The following is a 16,871-nucleotide window of genomic DNA, read 5'->3' on the forward strand; positions in this document are numbered from 1 at the left end:
AGTGGAAATCTGAAGGACAAGTTGATGTGGGGTGATTTCACAAACTTTAAAATATCTCCATTGGTCATGGCATGAGAAAGTCCCTGGTCCATCTGGGAAGAGCAGTATCTGAAGCACTGAGCAGGCATGAGGGATGACCTTGTATTTCAACATTCACTGAACTGAAGTTAAACTTTTCCCCCAAATTGTTTTAATTACCTTGCAAAGAGTTGGCTTCAAATGGCTAATTTGAGCTAGGTGGCAACAGCCTGTGGGGGAGGAGAATGTGGTGGCTGCCAGGAGTCCAGGCTGCAGGAAAGAAGACTCCTGGCACAGACCTGGTCTCTGCTAACTCAGGCCCTGGAGGGAAAATCACCAGACACAATCTGATTTCCTGGCTGACCCAGGAGAGCACTCTGCAAGCCTGGAATGGCATTTACTTCTAGGCAGAGAAGGCATTACAGAGCCCTCATGATGCTTTTCTCTAATTTATGGCAGTTTATGTCCTGTGAGCACCTCACATGACAGCACTATAACCAGGGCTGATTCCACCTGGGCCCCTGGAGTAAGCTTTCCTTCCCCCTGCACTACCCCCACATACTGGTCCATGAGAAAAGCAGCAAGGTGTCAGTGAAGATGCAGTGGAAAGTGGTCCCCAGCCATCAGATGATGACAAATGTGAGGTTCATGCAGAATTTACCAGTGCAGGACCACCATGGGCAATCCAAGCTAGACAGAGGCCTTTCCTTTCCTTCTCTCACCCTGCTACTGACCTTGTAGGATATTCTTTACCCCTTTCAGGCACACCTTTCTGTACAGTGAATAATGACTTTCTACAATGAATTTGTGGTGGTGGGACACTTTTGCTGTTTCTCTGAACATTTTGATATGTTCACAGTCTATCTCCATCCACCTCCTCACACCCATTTTGACTGCAACTTGAGGAAGAGAGAGACTGAGGCATAAAACCTATATCCCAAACTAGGGTTTCTTCCATTCTACCTTATTTCCTGGTTGGGACCAAGAATTCAGTGAAATATTTCCACATTCTGGAGTAACTTTGTCAGTTCTCAAGTTCCCTAGATTGTGTACTTTACTGCTCTGAATTTGATATCTGGGAATATCCCAATGTCTCATGAAGGTGAGAAAAACATAATTTCTTTTCCTAACCCTCATAGATTCTTAGCTGGGATTGATTCCTTTTAACAAAAGGTGGATCAATGAGGGGAAATTAGAAAAGCAAGTTTAAAAAAACACACACCATGTCTGTCACACAGAAGAGAAGCAGCTCTCCCAGGAAAGTAACTGTCTCTCAAAGCAGTGGTTTGGAAAAACAATAAATCTGAGGGTGACAAGATAAAGGATCAAATATTTCTGGCTTCCAGGGAGGAAAACATTGGGAAGGTTGCAATGTCTGCTCCCAGATTTCTCTGGCATCTCCTAGTCCTGGTTCTTAGTTGATAAATAGCTTCACCAATAATATCAGATTTATATCTTCAGCTTTGGAGCTTGGTGGGAGCAGGGAAGTCTAGAAAGACCTGTTGTCCTTGTGAATATTTGTCCTGCCATCAAGCAAACAGAGGGAAAGAGAGAGGGAGCTCCTTTTTTTTAACCATCTTCAGCTGAAAATCCTCATGTTAGGGATACATATTTTGGTTTCTTTTACCCATTAGAATTACCTAATATATCATTAGTAATTCTTCAACACATGATTATTTAGGAGAATAAGAACCCCACTTACCCATTGTGTCATCATTTTAGAAAAGGAATGTGAAATGCCATGTACTTGAAATGCCCCTTTCCATTCCCAGGATTTCAGCCAAGTCAAGGGAACAATGAGGGCCAGCCTGGGTTGGAATGTCTAGGTCAGTATTACCTTGCAGGACACTGAATATCTGGCCTACATTCAGGAAGTGAGGGCAACATAGTGTTTTTGTAGATATTGCTCTCTTGAATGTATGCTAAGTCCCTTGGAATGCTGGTCATACAAATGGGACAAAGCTAACTTAACCTATAAAATCCTCCTTCCTGTGGTTACAACACAGCACTGTGGAGAGAATAAATGTTTATCCAGCTGGTTGCCACCACACAAAGCATTATGAGACGTGAGGCACTACTTGGTGAAGTACCATGGGGGATGGAGGTGCTATCTGTTCCTTTTACCACTGTAGATATTCCCTTAAGCAGTTTTTAATAAACCTTATGTCTCACATGCCATCTCCAGGCAACTACTTTGGTCTCTTGGCACAATTGGGCTGTGAACAGTACACCATGCTGTGTAATAACATAGCAGAAGGTTTATGGAAGTAGGCAAAGGGTAGTGTTCTGAGGTAGGGCGAGAGAGTCAGACTTGGGGCAGAAGAAGAATTACCTAACATGACAAGGAGCAAATACCCTGATGGTGGATGTTAGTACCATTCTATAATCAAGATCTTCTGAGTCTTGGGCCTTTACTATGAATCAGCAACCAAGATTTCTGTACACTCTCCTCATTTGAGACCAGAGAGGGCAGTTGACTGAGGAGGGTTGGCTCTAAAGTCATCTGAAACTCCTGGGTCATTGTGCTGGCCAGTGCTGGCCAGTGTCTTAGAGAATTGCTGGAGTCATCCAAACACAGAAATCCAAATATTTCTCATCCTCAGTTTTTCTCGTATGTAAAATGAATACCATAGGACTTCTCTTTCTATAGATAACAACTTACTTGTTTTATGACTATGAGCACCTGTTTGCCTCAAATGGAAAAGTATGACCCTGATCACATATCACTAATTACAGGAATGGTCATGGGTGGGTTTTGCACCTATGTGACCTTATTTCTCTGCTTATAAAATGACGGAAAATACATGCTGTCCAACAGGTGTTCTGGCTCTAAAATGTTCTACTTCCAGGACCTCAGAATTAGCTTCCTTAGGGCTCCTTTCATGTCACGATTCCTCAGGCTATAGATGAAGGGATTGACCACGGGTGTCACCACCGTGAAGATGACAGTGGCCACAGTGTCCTGAACTGAGTAGGAGGATGAAGGGTGCATATAGACCCCCAGGATTGCCCCATAGAAGAGGGAGACCACAGTGAGGTGGGACCCACAGGTGGACAGGGCTTTCCTTATCCCTCTTGCAGTTGGCAACTTTAGTACATTAGAGAAGATGTAAGCATATGAAACAATGATACATGTAAATGGTGTCAGAAATATCAGTGCACCCTCAGTGAAGACCATCAGGTGATTGATGAAGGTATCAGAACAAGCAAGCTTGAGAATAGGGTAGGGGTCACAGAAGAAGTGGTGCACAGCATTGTTGGAACAAAAGGTGAGTTGAGCCATGAGAAGAGTGTGTAGGGGAGCGTGCAGGTTGGTAATGAGCCCAGATGCAGTCACCAGCAGGACACAGAGTCTGGGCCTCATGATCAAGGTGTAGTGGAGTGGACAACAGATGGCTACATAACGGTCATAGGCCATCACACTCAAGAGGAACCCATCCATGTTGCTGAAAGTGATGAAGAAGTAGATCTGGGACATGCATTCCCTGTAGGAGATGGACTTGCTTCCCACTATGTGATTCACCAGCATCTTGGGGATTGTGACTGATGAAGTACAGATGTCAACAGTGGAGAGGCTGGCCAGGAAGAAGTACATGGGCGTATGGAGATGAGGGTCACAGCTGATGGCGAAGATGATGAGAAGGTTCCCGATGATGGTGACCAGGTACATCCCCAAGAACAGCCCACAGAGAACCCCTTCCTGCTGTGACTTCCCAGACAGTCCCAGGAGAAGGAATTCTGTGACTGAAGTCTGATAGTTTAAATTCATGTCTATGGGGAAGAAGCATTATCATACTATAAGATCATATTTCAAAATAGATTCTACTTTCATGTATAACCAGAAAGAACCAACAAATAAAAAAATTCTTATGATCAAAGAAAAAAGATTACATGGAAACATTTGAGTCAAAACATTATATAGTTTGGAACTATGTGTGCTGATAGATTGAGTACTAACCGAAACACAATTATTGTGCATCTTTATAGAAAAAGTCTGGTTAATTTCACTGGTGTTTAATTACTAGTGCTTATAGTTTTATTTACTCAACTCCATTCCCATTTGCCTTTTAGTCCTTTCTTACACAATATTTAACTTAGTTTCATAATTGAGGTATTATCTTCCACTTTACAGATGAAAAAACTGAGGATTAAGGCAGTTAGGTGATTCACTCAAATTCACAAAGCTAATAGAAGAGTGAGTTCAAAGTAATTTGGACCTTTTCTTTTCTTGGTTTACATAAAGCAAGTATGTGGCTCCCTTCCTTCATTCCTTCCTTTTCCCTCCCTCCATCCCTTCTCTTTCTCTTTTTCTTTCTTTTTGAAATGTGGTCTTGCTATGTTGCCCATGCTGGCCTAAAACTCCTGATCTCTAGATTCTTTCACCTCAGGCTCTGGAGTATCTTGGATTACAGGCACGTGATACCATACCTCGCTATATTGTGATTAGCTACATTCACTGAAAATTATTTTCTTTTTTTTTTTTTTCTTTTGCATTGCTTAGGATTGAACCCAGGGTGTCATGCACTTGAGGCAAGTGCTATACCACTTCCTTATACCTCCAGACACATTGATTGAAGATTTAACCAAGTTGCAAATTCTGTATTAAGTGTGATACTACACACCTACAAATTAGGCAGATGGTTTAAAAAAAAAATTTTTTTTTCTCAGAGTGTGGAAAATTTGGGGGCTCTTATAGATCTTCTTGGTGGTTCATTCCCAATATTTCAGCTGCCTTTAGATGTCATCACTGTAGATCACAGCTGTTGGGTTGCTGACCTGAGCATGGGTCAGGTAGCTGTGGGTAGCCTTCCTCTTCCTCTTCATCAGTCAGAAGAAAAGCAGATACTTATTGTATCTGTATTATTTTTCCATTGGAGGAAAGTTAACTTATTGATAAAGAGCAAATTCACTTGGTGCATCTGAATGATAATCCCAGGACTAAGAAATCACCATGACCAGGTGTCAAGTAAAACATTGTGTATGTAATGGCCCTAGAAGACTTCATGGTATTTTAATAGGAAAGGAGGGGAGATGCATTCCCTGGGAGATAAAAATGTTGAGGAAAAAGGAAGAGTGAGAGGCAGCAACTACTATGTGAAGTGGTCCGACTGCTGGGGATGAGGATATTCTAGGGAATACTTTGAGGACTGGGGTTATGGGATATACATTTTATGGAACAGTGAGATGATCACATCACCATGAGAGCTGAAATTAAGGACTGAGATGTGAAATCATTTTGCTTTGAATAATTTGCAGAATCAACACAAGGGGAGCTGTATACTAGATAAAGCTAGAAAATGCTCCCAATGGGACATGTTTAAGGTGGATCTTAGAATTTGAGAGAACATGGAGAGAGTGATGGGATACATCATCAATATATTAGCAAGACAAGCAAGAGAGTTGAGTCGAGTTGTCTTGACCTATAGGGGTTCACCTTTTGGTTTTTCAGGACAGATATTTCCCCATAAGGGAAACAGAAATAGGAGTGATAGGATGTCCACAGGAACTTTTCCCCTTGTACTGGAATTTCCAGTAAGCCCCAACGCCAAGAACATCAAGCTCAAATGATTCTACATTCTCCTGTTACAGCATGTGTGTTGCGAGGTGTACTTTAATCAGGATGGTCAGTTGCTGGAAGTGATAAAACCCCTTTTTGACTTATTAGACCCTAACAAGTTGAACTTTGGCAGGAAAATGTTATTGGTTGCATATTAGCCACTCATCTTCTGGCTCCCACACAGCTTTCTGGTAGGGTGAGAGAGTTCCTTTTACAAGAATCTTTAGTCTCTAAACTGAAGTATGCTGATGTCTGCTTCATGCATCAATCTTGTGTGAGTCCTGGTAGTGTGTGACTGTGTATGAGATGTCTGACATATCTGCATGGCTGAGTGTTTGTGTCCCTGAACCTTAAAACAAAGCCTGCTTAGTCTCTGACCTCCAGTCCAACCCATCATCAGCTCTCTGCGATGTGCAGCCTGGCATCTGAGTAGCCACACTCTGAGATCCCTTTACTATGAGGTAGCAGACCATAGTGGATGGACAGAGGGTGACAAATGGAACAAAGGTGAAGCTAAGGGGCAGAATAATAGGGTCTCTAATGTCTGACAAAGGAGTTTCTCTTCTTCATGGTAGGAAATGGTGTTTTTGACTCTGAGCTTCTGGCCAAATCTAGGAATATCCTGCAGTAACTGGGCCTGGCACACTAAGCCCCATTGTCTCCTTTCTTATCCATCACCTGCTTCTCTATTTTTGTCTTGGAAATGTAGTTGCTCTGTTCTGCAGTGTACAAGCATAACCTGACACAAAAGACTTGTATCAGACAGACCACGAGACATTTCTTCCTTTAAACTTGGTTATACAAAAAGGGATTTAGTGAGTTTTGTTTTCTGAATGACTCAGTGTGTTTGTGTCCACGTGAATCGGTCTGATTTGGAGGTAATTGTGCACGCACCTGCTTTCCCCAACCCTTGTTACCTGGCTGCTCTCTGTTATAGGTGTTTTCAAAAACTCTCCATTTCTGTTGATTCCTTGCTTGACCCTGGATAATGGGAAATTCACGGCTGGGGTTGAGAATTAACGAGTTGTTCTTACTGGAGGAGAACATTTAGAGTGAGACTTTTGTCTCTGGTCATGCTTGGAAGATTGGCATAAACACCACATCCCTGGAGATTTAGAGTTCCATGAGGATTTTTGCCAAGTTTCTATCCCTAGAGTTGGTTCCTCAGAGGTCCTCATTAGACACACATATTAAGTGCTCCTTGTTTGTATTCTGCCTGAATACCAAAAATAGAATTGTTAGAAACTCAGTTCTTGTGGATTTATTTGTTGCCTAGTCATGGGGACTCAATTCCATTTTCTTTGTCTGACTTTGAGAAATCAATGACAGGAGGGAGGAGGAAGAGGGACGCTCTGTGATGATAAAATGTATTATATACAAAACCATTTTACCAGTTGATAAACTGTGTGAAAAATGCAACAAGCACAAAGCAAAAACTTAAAACTCTAAGAATCAAGGAAGAATTTTACAAAAATCTATACTGCTGTATTTCTGAATACTGGTGAAGTTGGGTATCTTTTCTTTTTTCTTCCTTTTTTAAAAAATTTATCCCCTTATTATCATTCATGATTTTTCCATCATTTACAAATTACTCCCATTTTAAATTTACTTATATCAACTTCTTTTTTTCTACTCTTGTATATTTTGTAGTCTTTAGATATTTAAATTAGCTACTAGAAGATCAAAATTATCAACATAAAATCACTTGTATTCCCTATCCTCTCATATTTGCAAGCCTATTTCCTTTTCCTTATTTGAAACATCCTAAAATTTTTCCTCCAGAATTCATTAGGAAAATAATTGCCTCCTGATATACTTCTGTTACAGGTCAGGCTATATGGACAATGACCAAACAGACTGTATTTTACCCTGAGACTCCATGTCATGTAGGAAATGCTTCTCCCATGAGAAAACTCTGCCTCTGTACCCATCAATATTTGCCTAGCATAGCATGTGTGGCAACACAAAATGGCAATTCTTAGAGTGTAAAATTGTTCTCTTTTTGGTTCCCATTTTTCTTAGACAATGTACCCTGTTAGAAAATGATTGTCTAGATGTTAGTAACTATTCTTTATTGTAGCAACATCCATGTATGATTAATGTACTGACATGCGCTAGTTATGGTAAGAAGGTATACTGTAATCCTTGGAGGGGATCGAAGGGTGTGGACTTGCAGTCTGCCCCTCCGTCCCGCCAGCTGCTGAATAAAGACATTCCGGTCACCTGTTTGAAGATCTACTTGGTGATTTCTTGTGATCTTGCCATAACACTTCAAATATGAGACTCTCCAAAATATAAGAAACCCCACTAATATACTGAATGCTTACAACCCAGATGAAATAGTAAGCACATATATACACATAATTCAAATGCTAGTTAATGATTTTTTTCCACTGGTACTCCATTAAAACACATATATTGCACCCGTAATTAAGACTAAACTAAAATAACATTCTTATTTTTAAATTTTTTCTTCAATCTGAGTTTGTTTTGATTATGGTAGGACATGGTATAGTTCAGGAACTTTTATAAAACCAAAAGAAGAGAATGCTTTTATTAATCACAACATAAAACTGACATGGAATCCTATTAGAATGGAACTGGGATGAATAATACTGTTATAAAATTTACATTTCCTATATTCACAGAAATATTATATATTAGGGCTCTTGTTGGTGTTATGAACTAATTTCAGCAAAACTTTGTTTTAAAAAATACTAAATAGCAATTAATATACATACTTAAACCGTGCTAAGATAAAGTTAGGCAACTGGTAACAATGAGCAGAATTAGAATACGTTTTGTTAAACATTAAGAACCATATTTTATATCAGCGTACCTTTTTATTGATAAGCAAGTTCTGGCTGTGGGGGCCATGCGATTGGTAAGTTTCTTCTTAATTAACAAATACTTGACTGATCAAGACCTCAAGTGAGTTTTCTTTCCTAATTTTGCTCTTTTGGAGAAGAAACAAATACTTTTATCTTTTGTACCAAAGGAGGCAAATCTGAAATACAGCTGTTGTAAAGCTTCTAACTCACCATTAGACAAGGGTAATGAATTATTAAGAAGTATTTCCAGTATTTAAAGTAATAGTCTTCTGAATAATTTTCAAAATTAAGTTTAAAATAATAGGCCTCTGAATAATTTTCAAAATTAAGTCCTTATTTTGGTATAGGATTTGATAATCATAATACATTTGATCTGTATTTTCTTCTATCAACTACACTTTGCCCTCAATAAGGGTTAGTGTTATGATCTCAAAGTATTTCTAAGTATAAGGCATCTTTAAATTAATTTTGTTTTCACTGAAGACTTTTCTCACTTATGTGCCTATGAAAATTAATGAGCATACACATACATATACTTGCATACATATGTATGTATATATAAGTAAGTTACTTTACCATTAGAATAAAATTAGACACAAGGGAGACAACTCTTTGGTCTTCTGTAGAAATCTTCCTTTATGCTGAGGAAGGCAGGTATATTTCACTGAAGGATGTGATGAGGCTGTAGTAAATTTTCTCATTATCTATTAATCCTGCATTGTCAGGTCTTCACCACCACAGCTACCAGCACATCTGATTGCTCACAGCACTGGCCTCTAAAGTAACATCTGTTAGAAACAAGATGTTGTTAGTTGAGCATTCAATGCTGTTTGCAATCTTTCTAAAACTCTCACTGTCCACTTTGTGTCCAATCTTGGTATCAATCTTGGTATTAATAAAAAGCTCAAGAATATTTTCCTCTGAAGAATGCCCAAATAATAGTTTCTGAGCCTCTACACTTCCAGAATAGATATATACCTTCATCCCAGTTTCTCTCCACTTCCTGACTGCTGGAACTGACATCTTCAAAGAACTCTGCTTTCATGGGCCCAGCTGTGAATGCTGCCCTCCACATGTGGCCCTGCACTTGTTTGAACTCTGTGGACTTTCATCCAGACATCTTCCAGCACACATTATCTGCTGTGGGTCATCTATCCCCTTCCCAGATGCTGCAGGGTTTGGAACAAACCCATCCAGGTGGGCATCTTCTTCAACCTGTTTCCTCAAAAGATTGACATCCTGCTGGTACTCCTCCTCTTCCCAATGTGTCTGCAGATACTCTTCAGCATTTCTTTGATGTAAGGAAATAAAATGTCCTTTGATATCTAACAAGATCACAGTGACTTCAGCGGGCACCGAAAGTATGACCATTTCCCCACCAGGTGCTACCATGGATGTTGGTCTTCTGGTAGGGAGGGTGGAGGGCAGGGCTGGCTGCCTGAGAACAGCCTTGGACTTCTGAGAACCTCACAACAATCTCGGAGGTGGCCACCGCATGGGGCCTGAAGGGCCAGGAGAGGATACCTCTGCGGACAAGCAAGTGGAGAGGACTGCTACCCTGGGGTCAGAACTGGATGCTTGAAGTTGGGTATCTTTTCAATAGCTCATTGTCCACCCACATATCTTCTTTGGAAAAGTGTCTGTTCAAGTCTATTACCAAATGGTAAATTTGGTTGTTTGTTCTCTCTCTTTTTTTTTTTTTTTATAGATTTGAAGGGAAGGGTTCTCCGTGTATTACTACTTATCAAATATAGCTTTTGCAAGTGTTTCATAGGTTGCAGCTCATCTTTTCATTTTCTTAATGACATATTAGAAGGGGAAACATTTTTAATTTTACTGAAGTCTAATCTTTGAATTAAAAAATTTTATGAATCCTGCCTTCATCAGTTTATATACAAAATCTTTGACTAATCCAAATTGATAAACATTTACTCCTGTTTTCTCCCTGAAATTTTTAATTTTAAGTTTTCCATTCATGACCATGATCTGTTTTGAATTTATTTCACATATGGTATGAGGTAAGGATTTATTTAGTGCTTTTAAAAAATATGGCTACTTAACTTTTTTTTTTGCTGCTGCTTTCATTTTTTTTACTTTATTTTTATTGTAAACAAATGGGATACATGTTGTTTCTGTTTGTACATGGAGTAACAGCATATCATTTGCATATTCATACATTTACATAGAGTAATGATGTTTGACTCATTCCGTTATTTTTTCCTCTCCCCCCCACCGTTCCCACCTTTCTTTTCCCTCTATACAGTCCCTCCTTCCTCCATTCTTGCCCCCCCACCCCCCCTTTACATGTCATCATCCGCTTATCAGTGAGATCATTCGTCTTTTGGATTTTTGAGATTGGCTTATCTCACTTAACATGATATTCTCCAATTTCATCCATTTGCCTGCAAATGCCATAATTTTATCATTCTTTATAGCTGAGTAATATTCCGTTGTATATATATACCACAGTTTCTATATCCATTCATCAATTGAAGCACATCTAGGTTGGTTCCACAGTCTGGCTATTGTGAATTGAGCAGCTATGAACATTGATGTGGCTGTATCTCTGTAGTGTGCTGATTTTAAGTCCTTTGGATATAGGCCTAGGAGTGGGATAGCTGGATCAACTGGTAGGTCCATTCCACGTTTTCCAAGGAATCTCCACACTGCTTTCCAGAGTGGCTGCACTAATTTGCAGTGCCACCAGCAATGTATGAGTGTACCTTTTTCCCCACATCCTCGCCAACACCTATTGTTGCTTGTATTCTTGATAATCCCCAATCTAATTGGGGTGAGATGGAATCTTAGTGTAGTTTTGATTTGCATTTCTCTTATTAATAAAGATGTTGAACATTTTTTCATGTTTGTTGATTGCTTCTAGATCTTCTTCTGTGAAGTGTCTGTTCATTTTCTTAGCCTATTTGTTGATTGGGTTATTTGCATTCTTTGTGTACAGTTTTTTGAGTTCTTTATAGATTCTGGAAATTAGTGCTCTATCTGAAGTATGATTGGCAAAGATATTCTCCCACTCTGTAGGCTCTCTCTTCACATTGCTGATAGTTTCCTTTGCTGAGAGAAAGCTATTTAGTTTGAATCTATCTCAGTTATTGATTCTTGCTTTTATTTCTTGTGCTATGGGAGTCCTGTTAAGGAAGTCTGATCCTAAGCCAACAGGTGAAGATTTGGACCTACTTTTTCTTCTATAAGATGCAGGGTCTCTGGTCTGATTTCAAGGTCCTTGATCCATTGTGATTTGATTTTTGTGCAGGGTGAGAGATAGGGGTTTAGTTTCATTCTGTTGCATATGGATTTCCAGTTTTCCCAGCACCATTTGTCGAAGAGGCTATCTTTTCTCCATTGCATATTTTTGGCCCCTTTGTCTAGTATGAGAAAATTGTATTTATTTGCGTTTGTGTCCATGTCCTCTATTCTGTACCATTGATCTACCTGTCTATTTTGGTGCCAATACCATGCCATTTTTATTACTATTGCTTTGTAGTATAGTTGAACTTCTGGTATTGTGATACCCCCTGCTTCGCTCTTTCTGCTGAGGATTGCTTTAGCTATTCTGGGTTTCTTATTCTTCCAGATGAATTTCATGATTGCTTGCTCTATTTCTGTAAGGTACATCATTGGGATTTTAATTGGAATTGCATTGAATCTGTATAGCACTTTTGGTAGTATGGCCATTTTGACAATATTAATTCTTCCTATCCAAGAACATGGGAGATCCTTCCATCTTCTAAGGTCTTTCTTAATTTCTTTCTTCAATGTTTTGTAGTTTTCATTGTAGAGATCTTTTACCTCTTTGGTTAGATTGATGCCCAAGTATTTTATTTTTTTTTGAGGCTATTGCAAATGGAGTGTTTTCCTTATTTCCCTTTCAGCTGTTTCGTCGCTTGCGAATAAAAATGCTTTAGATTTATGTGTGTTGATTTTATAGTCTCCTATTTTGCTGAATTCATTGATGAGGTCTAGAAGTTTTCTGGAGGAGGTTTTTGGATCCTCTAAATATAGAATCATGTCATCTGCAAATAGTGACAGCTTAAGTTCCTCTTTTCCTATTCGTATCCCTTTAATTTCTTTGGTCTGCCTAATTGCTCTGGCTAGAGTTTCGAGGACAATGTTGAATAGAAGTGGTGAAAGAGGACATCCCTGTCTTGTTCCCATTTTTAAAGGGAATGGTTTCAGTTTTTCTCCATTAAGAATGATGTTGGCCATGGGCTTAGCATAAATAGCCTTTACAATGTTCAGGTATGTTCCTACTATCCCTATTTTTTTATTGTTTTGAGCATGAAGCGGTGTTGTATTTTGTCGAATGCTTTTTCTGCGTCAATTGAAATAACCATATGATTCTTATCCTTAAGTCTATTGACATGATGGATTACGTTTATTGATTTACGAATGTTGAACCATTCTTGCATTCCAGGGATGAACCCCACTTGATCGTGGTGCTCAATTTTCTGAATATGATTTTGGATACAGTTTGCCAATATTTTGTTAAGGATCTTTGCATCTATATTGATCAAGGATATTGGTCTAGAGTTTTTTTCAAGATGGCAGGCTAGAGGGTGGCTGCATTTCATGTTGCTCCAGGACTCAGGATTCAAAAGAGGAGATATTGAGAGACTTGGGACCAACTCAAAGCAGCCGGGTGAGTCTCTCCCGTTGGGGAGGCGTCCCAGATGGGACGGTAGTCCCTGAACGCAGGGAACTTTGTGAAGTAGAGCTGCCCGGCGAGACGCCCCTCCCCCTGCTGGAGCAGTGAACTCGGACAACTGGGAGCATTGTAGAGGAGGCTGCTCAGCACATCGCTGGAACTCGGAGCAACCACTGGGGCTCCGGTGGCTGCCCAGGGGAGGAGCGGTGAGGAGAGCTGTGTGGACTCAGAACACCGGGGTCTGCCCTGAAGAGGAGGAGGAGCTGTGCGGCAAGCTGTTTGGACTCAGACCACTTCTGAACACCGGGGCCTGCTCTGAGGAGTAGGAGGAGGAGGAGGAGGAGCGCGGCGGGTCATTTGGACTCGCAGTGACTGCATTAGAGCTCCAGGTGGCTGCTCAGAGGAGAAGGCGATTGGTGAGTTGTTTGGACTTAAAGCGACCGCTCCTGAACACAGGGGGGCTGCCTGGAGGAGAAGCGCGGTGGGTCGCTTGGTCTCGAGTGGCCGCACCAGAACTCCGGGTGGCTGCCCAGAGGAGGCGTGCAGTGGGTCACGTGGATTCAGAGCCACTCAGAGTGACCGCTCCTGAACACCTGGGGGGTTACCTGGAGAAGGAGGAGGAACGGGGAGAGTCACTTCGACTCGGAGTGATTGCCCAGGGCTACGGGTGGTTGGTGGGAGGAGGAGGCACGCAGTGAGTTGCTTGGACTCCTAGTGACCGCACTGGAACACCGGGCGGCTGTCTGGAGGAAGAGGCGTGCGGCGGGTCTCTGGGACTCAGAGCGATTATACGGGGCCCCAGGTGGCTGCTCAGAGGAGGGGCCACATAGCCAGGCGATTAGGTGAAGAGCAGGGTCCAGGACCTGGAGGCTTCTTGGTGGAAGAGCCACACAGAGACATGCTTAGAGGCGGAGCGAAGGTTCCAAGACTGCGGGCAGATTCTCTGAGGAGGGGCAGCCTAAGGAGATTCATCTGCGAAGGGTGAGGCTCCCAGACAGAGGAGGTAGGGCCGGGCACCTGGGAACTTTGCAGAGGAAGGCAGCCCAGCCCAGGCAGTAGCTGTAAATTGAGGGGAACCTCTAGGAGGGAAACTGACCAGCGAGACCTCCCCACCCGGTGAGTCTTCCCTGCCAGGTGAGGTTTCCCCACAAGGATGGTAAAACCAGAGACACAGGCCCAAACAGGCCTTGCCTCAGCCCGCAGCCTAGTTCCCCTTTGGATGACCTTGGTTAACAAGTGGAGGCACCTCTGCCCACTAGCAGGGAATATACCCCACCTGAAGGCCACCACTCCTAGAGAGGCAGCTTCCTTGTGGAGCACCACATTATCAACTTCCTCCAAGACTTCAGCCTACTGAGGCTACGAGGGGATATATATAGAAATCTTCAGGGACATTGTAAGTCAATAGAGGAAATCTGCAATATCTCAGCGGTCCACTGATACCTGAACAATATGAGAAAACAAGGAAAGAAAATGCCGCAAACAAATCTAGATGTTACATCAATAAAACCCAATGACAGCATGGCAGAAGAAATGACAGAAAAGGAGTTCAGAATGTACATAATTAAAATGATTAGGGAAGCAAACGATGAGATGAAAGAGCAAATGCACGCACTGAATGATGAGATGAAAGAGCAAATGCAGGCATTGAATGATCGCACCAATCGACAGTTAAAAGAGCAAATACAGGAAGCAAAAGATCATTTCAATAAAGAGTTAGAGATATTGAAAAAAAACCAAACAGAAATCCTCAAAATGAAGGAAACAATAAACCAAATTAAGAACTCCATAGAAAGCATATCCAATAGGATAGAACACCTGGAAGACAGAACCTCAGACATTGAAGACAAATTATTTAACCTTGAAAACAAAGTTGAACAAACAGAGAAGATGGTAAGAAATCATGAACAGAATCTACAAGAACTATGGGATATCATGAAAAGGCCAAATTTAAGAATGACCAGGATTGAGGAAGGCCTAGAGAAACAAACCAAAGGAATGAACAATCTATTCAATGAAATAATATCAGAAAATTTCCCAAATCTGAAGAATGAAATGGAAAATCAAGTTCAAGAGGCTTATAGGACTCCAAATACACAAAATTACAACAGACCTACACCAAGGCACATTATAATGAAAATACCTAACATACAAAATAAAGACAGAATTTTAAAGGCTGTGAGAGAAAAGAACCAAATTACATTCAGGGGGAAACCAATACGGATATCAGCAGATTTTTCAATCCAGACCTTAAAAGCTAGAAGGGCCTGGAACAACATTTTTCAAGCCCTGAAAGAAAATGGATGCCAACCAAGAATCTTATACCCAGCAAAACTTACCTTCAAATTTGACGATGAAATAAAATCCTTCCATGATAAACAAAAGCTAAAAGAATTTACAAAAAGAAAGCCAACATTACAGAACATTCTCAGCAAAATATTCCATGAGGAAGAGATGAAAAACAAAGCAGCAAATCAGCAAAGGGAGGAATTATCCTAAAGGAATTGTCAAATAAAGGAGGAAACAAGTTGTGTCAAATAAATAAATAAATAAAATTTAAAAAATGAACCAAATGACCGAGAAACCAAATCATATCTCAATAATAACCCTGAATGTTAATGGCCTGAATTCATCAATCAAAAGACATAGACTGGCAGATTGGATTAAAAAGAAGGATCCAACAATATGTTGCCTACAAGAGACTCACCTCATAGAAAAAGATACCCATAGACTAAAGGTGAAAGGATGGGGAAAAACATACCATGCACATGGACTCAGCAAAAAAGCTGGAGTATCCATCCTCATTTCAGATAATGTGGACTTTAAGCCAAAGTTAGTCAGAAGGGATAAAGAAGGTCATTTCATACTGCTTAAGGGAAGCATAAATCAGCAAGATATAACAATCATAAGCATCTATGCCCCAAACAGTGGTTCATCCATGTATGTCAAACAAATCCTTCTCAATTTCAGAAACCAAATAGATCATAACACAATAATACTAGGTCATTTTTAACACACCTCTCTCACCACTGGACAGTTCTTCCAGACAAAAATTGAACAAAGAAAACATAGATCTCAATAACACAATCAATAATTTAGATTTAACGGACATTTATAGAATATACCATCCAACCAAGAGCGGATACACTTTCTTCTCAGCAGCACATGGATCCTTCTCTAAAATAGACCATATATTATGCCACAAAGCTAATGTTAGCAAATACAAGAAGATAGAGACACTACCTTGTATTCTATCAGATCATAATGGATGAAGTTAGAAATAAATGAAAGAGTATAACACAGAAACTATTCCAACATCTGGAGATTAAACAATATGCTATTATATGATAAATGGATAACAGAAGATATTAGGAAGGAAATTAAAAAATTCTTAGAGGTAAATGAGAACAAAGAAACATCATATCAAAATCTCTGGGACACTATGAAAGCAGTACTTAGAGGGAAATTTCTTTCATGGAGTGCATTTAATAAAAGAAGTAAAACTCAACAAATAAACAACCTAACACTACAGCTCAAAGCCCTAGAAAAAGAAGAACAGAACAGCACCAAAAGTAGTAGAAGACAGGAAATAGTTAAACTCAGAGCTGAAATCAATGAAATTGAAACAAAAGAAACAATACAAAAACTTGACAAAATAAATAGCTGGTTCTTCAAAAAAATAAACAAAATTGATAAACCTTTAGCCACACTAACAAAGAGAAGATGAGAGAAAACCCAAATCACTAAAATTCGGAATGAACAAGGAAATATCACAACAGACAGGATTGAAATATAAAACATAATT

The 16,871-nt window shown here is 40.3% G+C and overlaps 1 protein-coding gene and 1 pseudogene across 2 annotated transcripts; both read right to left on the bottom strand.

The window, feature by feature from the left end:
• Window positions 1-2,857: 2,857 nt before the first annotated feature.
• LOC306664275 (olfactory receptor 1f45-like) lies at window positions 2,858-3,787 on the bottom strand (the record flags this gene model as incomplete). Its single annotated transcript, XM_079145116.1, has 1 exon — window positions 2,858-3,787. One exon carries the CDS (start codon window positions 3,785-3,787, stop codon window positions 2,858-2,860), a length of 930 nt encoding a protein of 309 aa, XP_079001242.1.
• Window positions 3,788-9,042: 5,255 nt separating this feature from the next.
• LOC306663718 (enolase-phosphatase E1-like) lies at window positions 9,043-9,777 on the bottom strand (annotated as a pseudogene). Its single transcript has one exon. The product of its transcript is annotated as an enolase-phosphatase E1-like (transcript).
• Between the last annotated feature and the right edge of the window lie 7,094 nt (window positions 9,778-16,871).

Source organism: Sciurus vulgaris (assembly GCF_902686455.1).
Source record: "Sciurus vulgaris genome assembly, chromosome: 6".
NCBI lineage: Eukaryota > Metazoa > Chordata > Mammalia > Rodentia > Sciuridae > Sciurus > Sciurus vulgaris.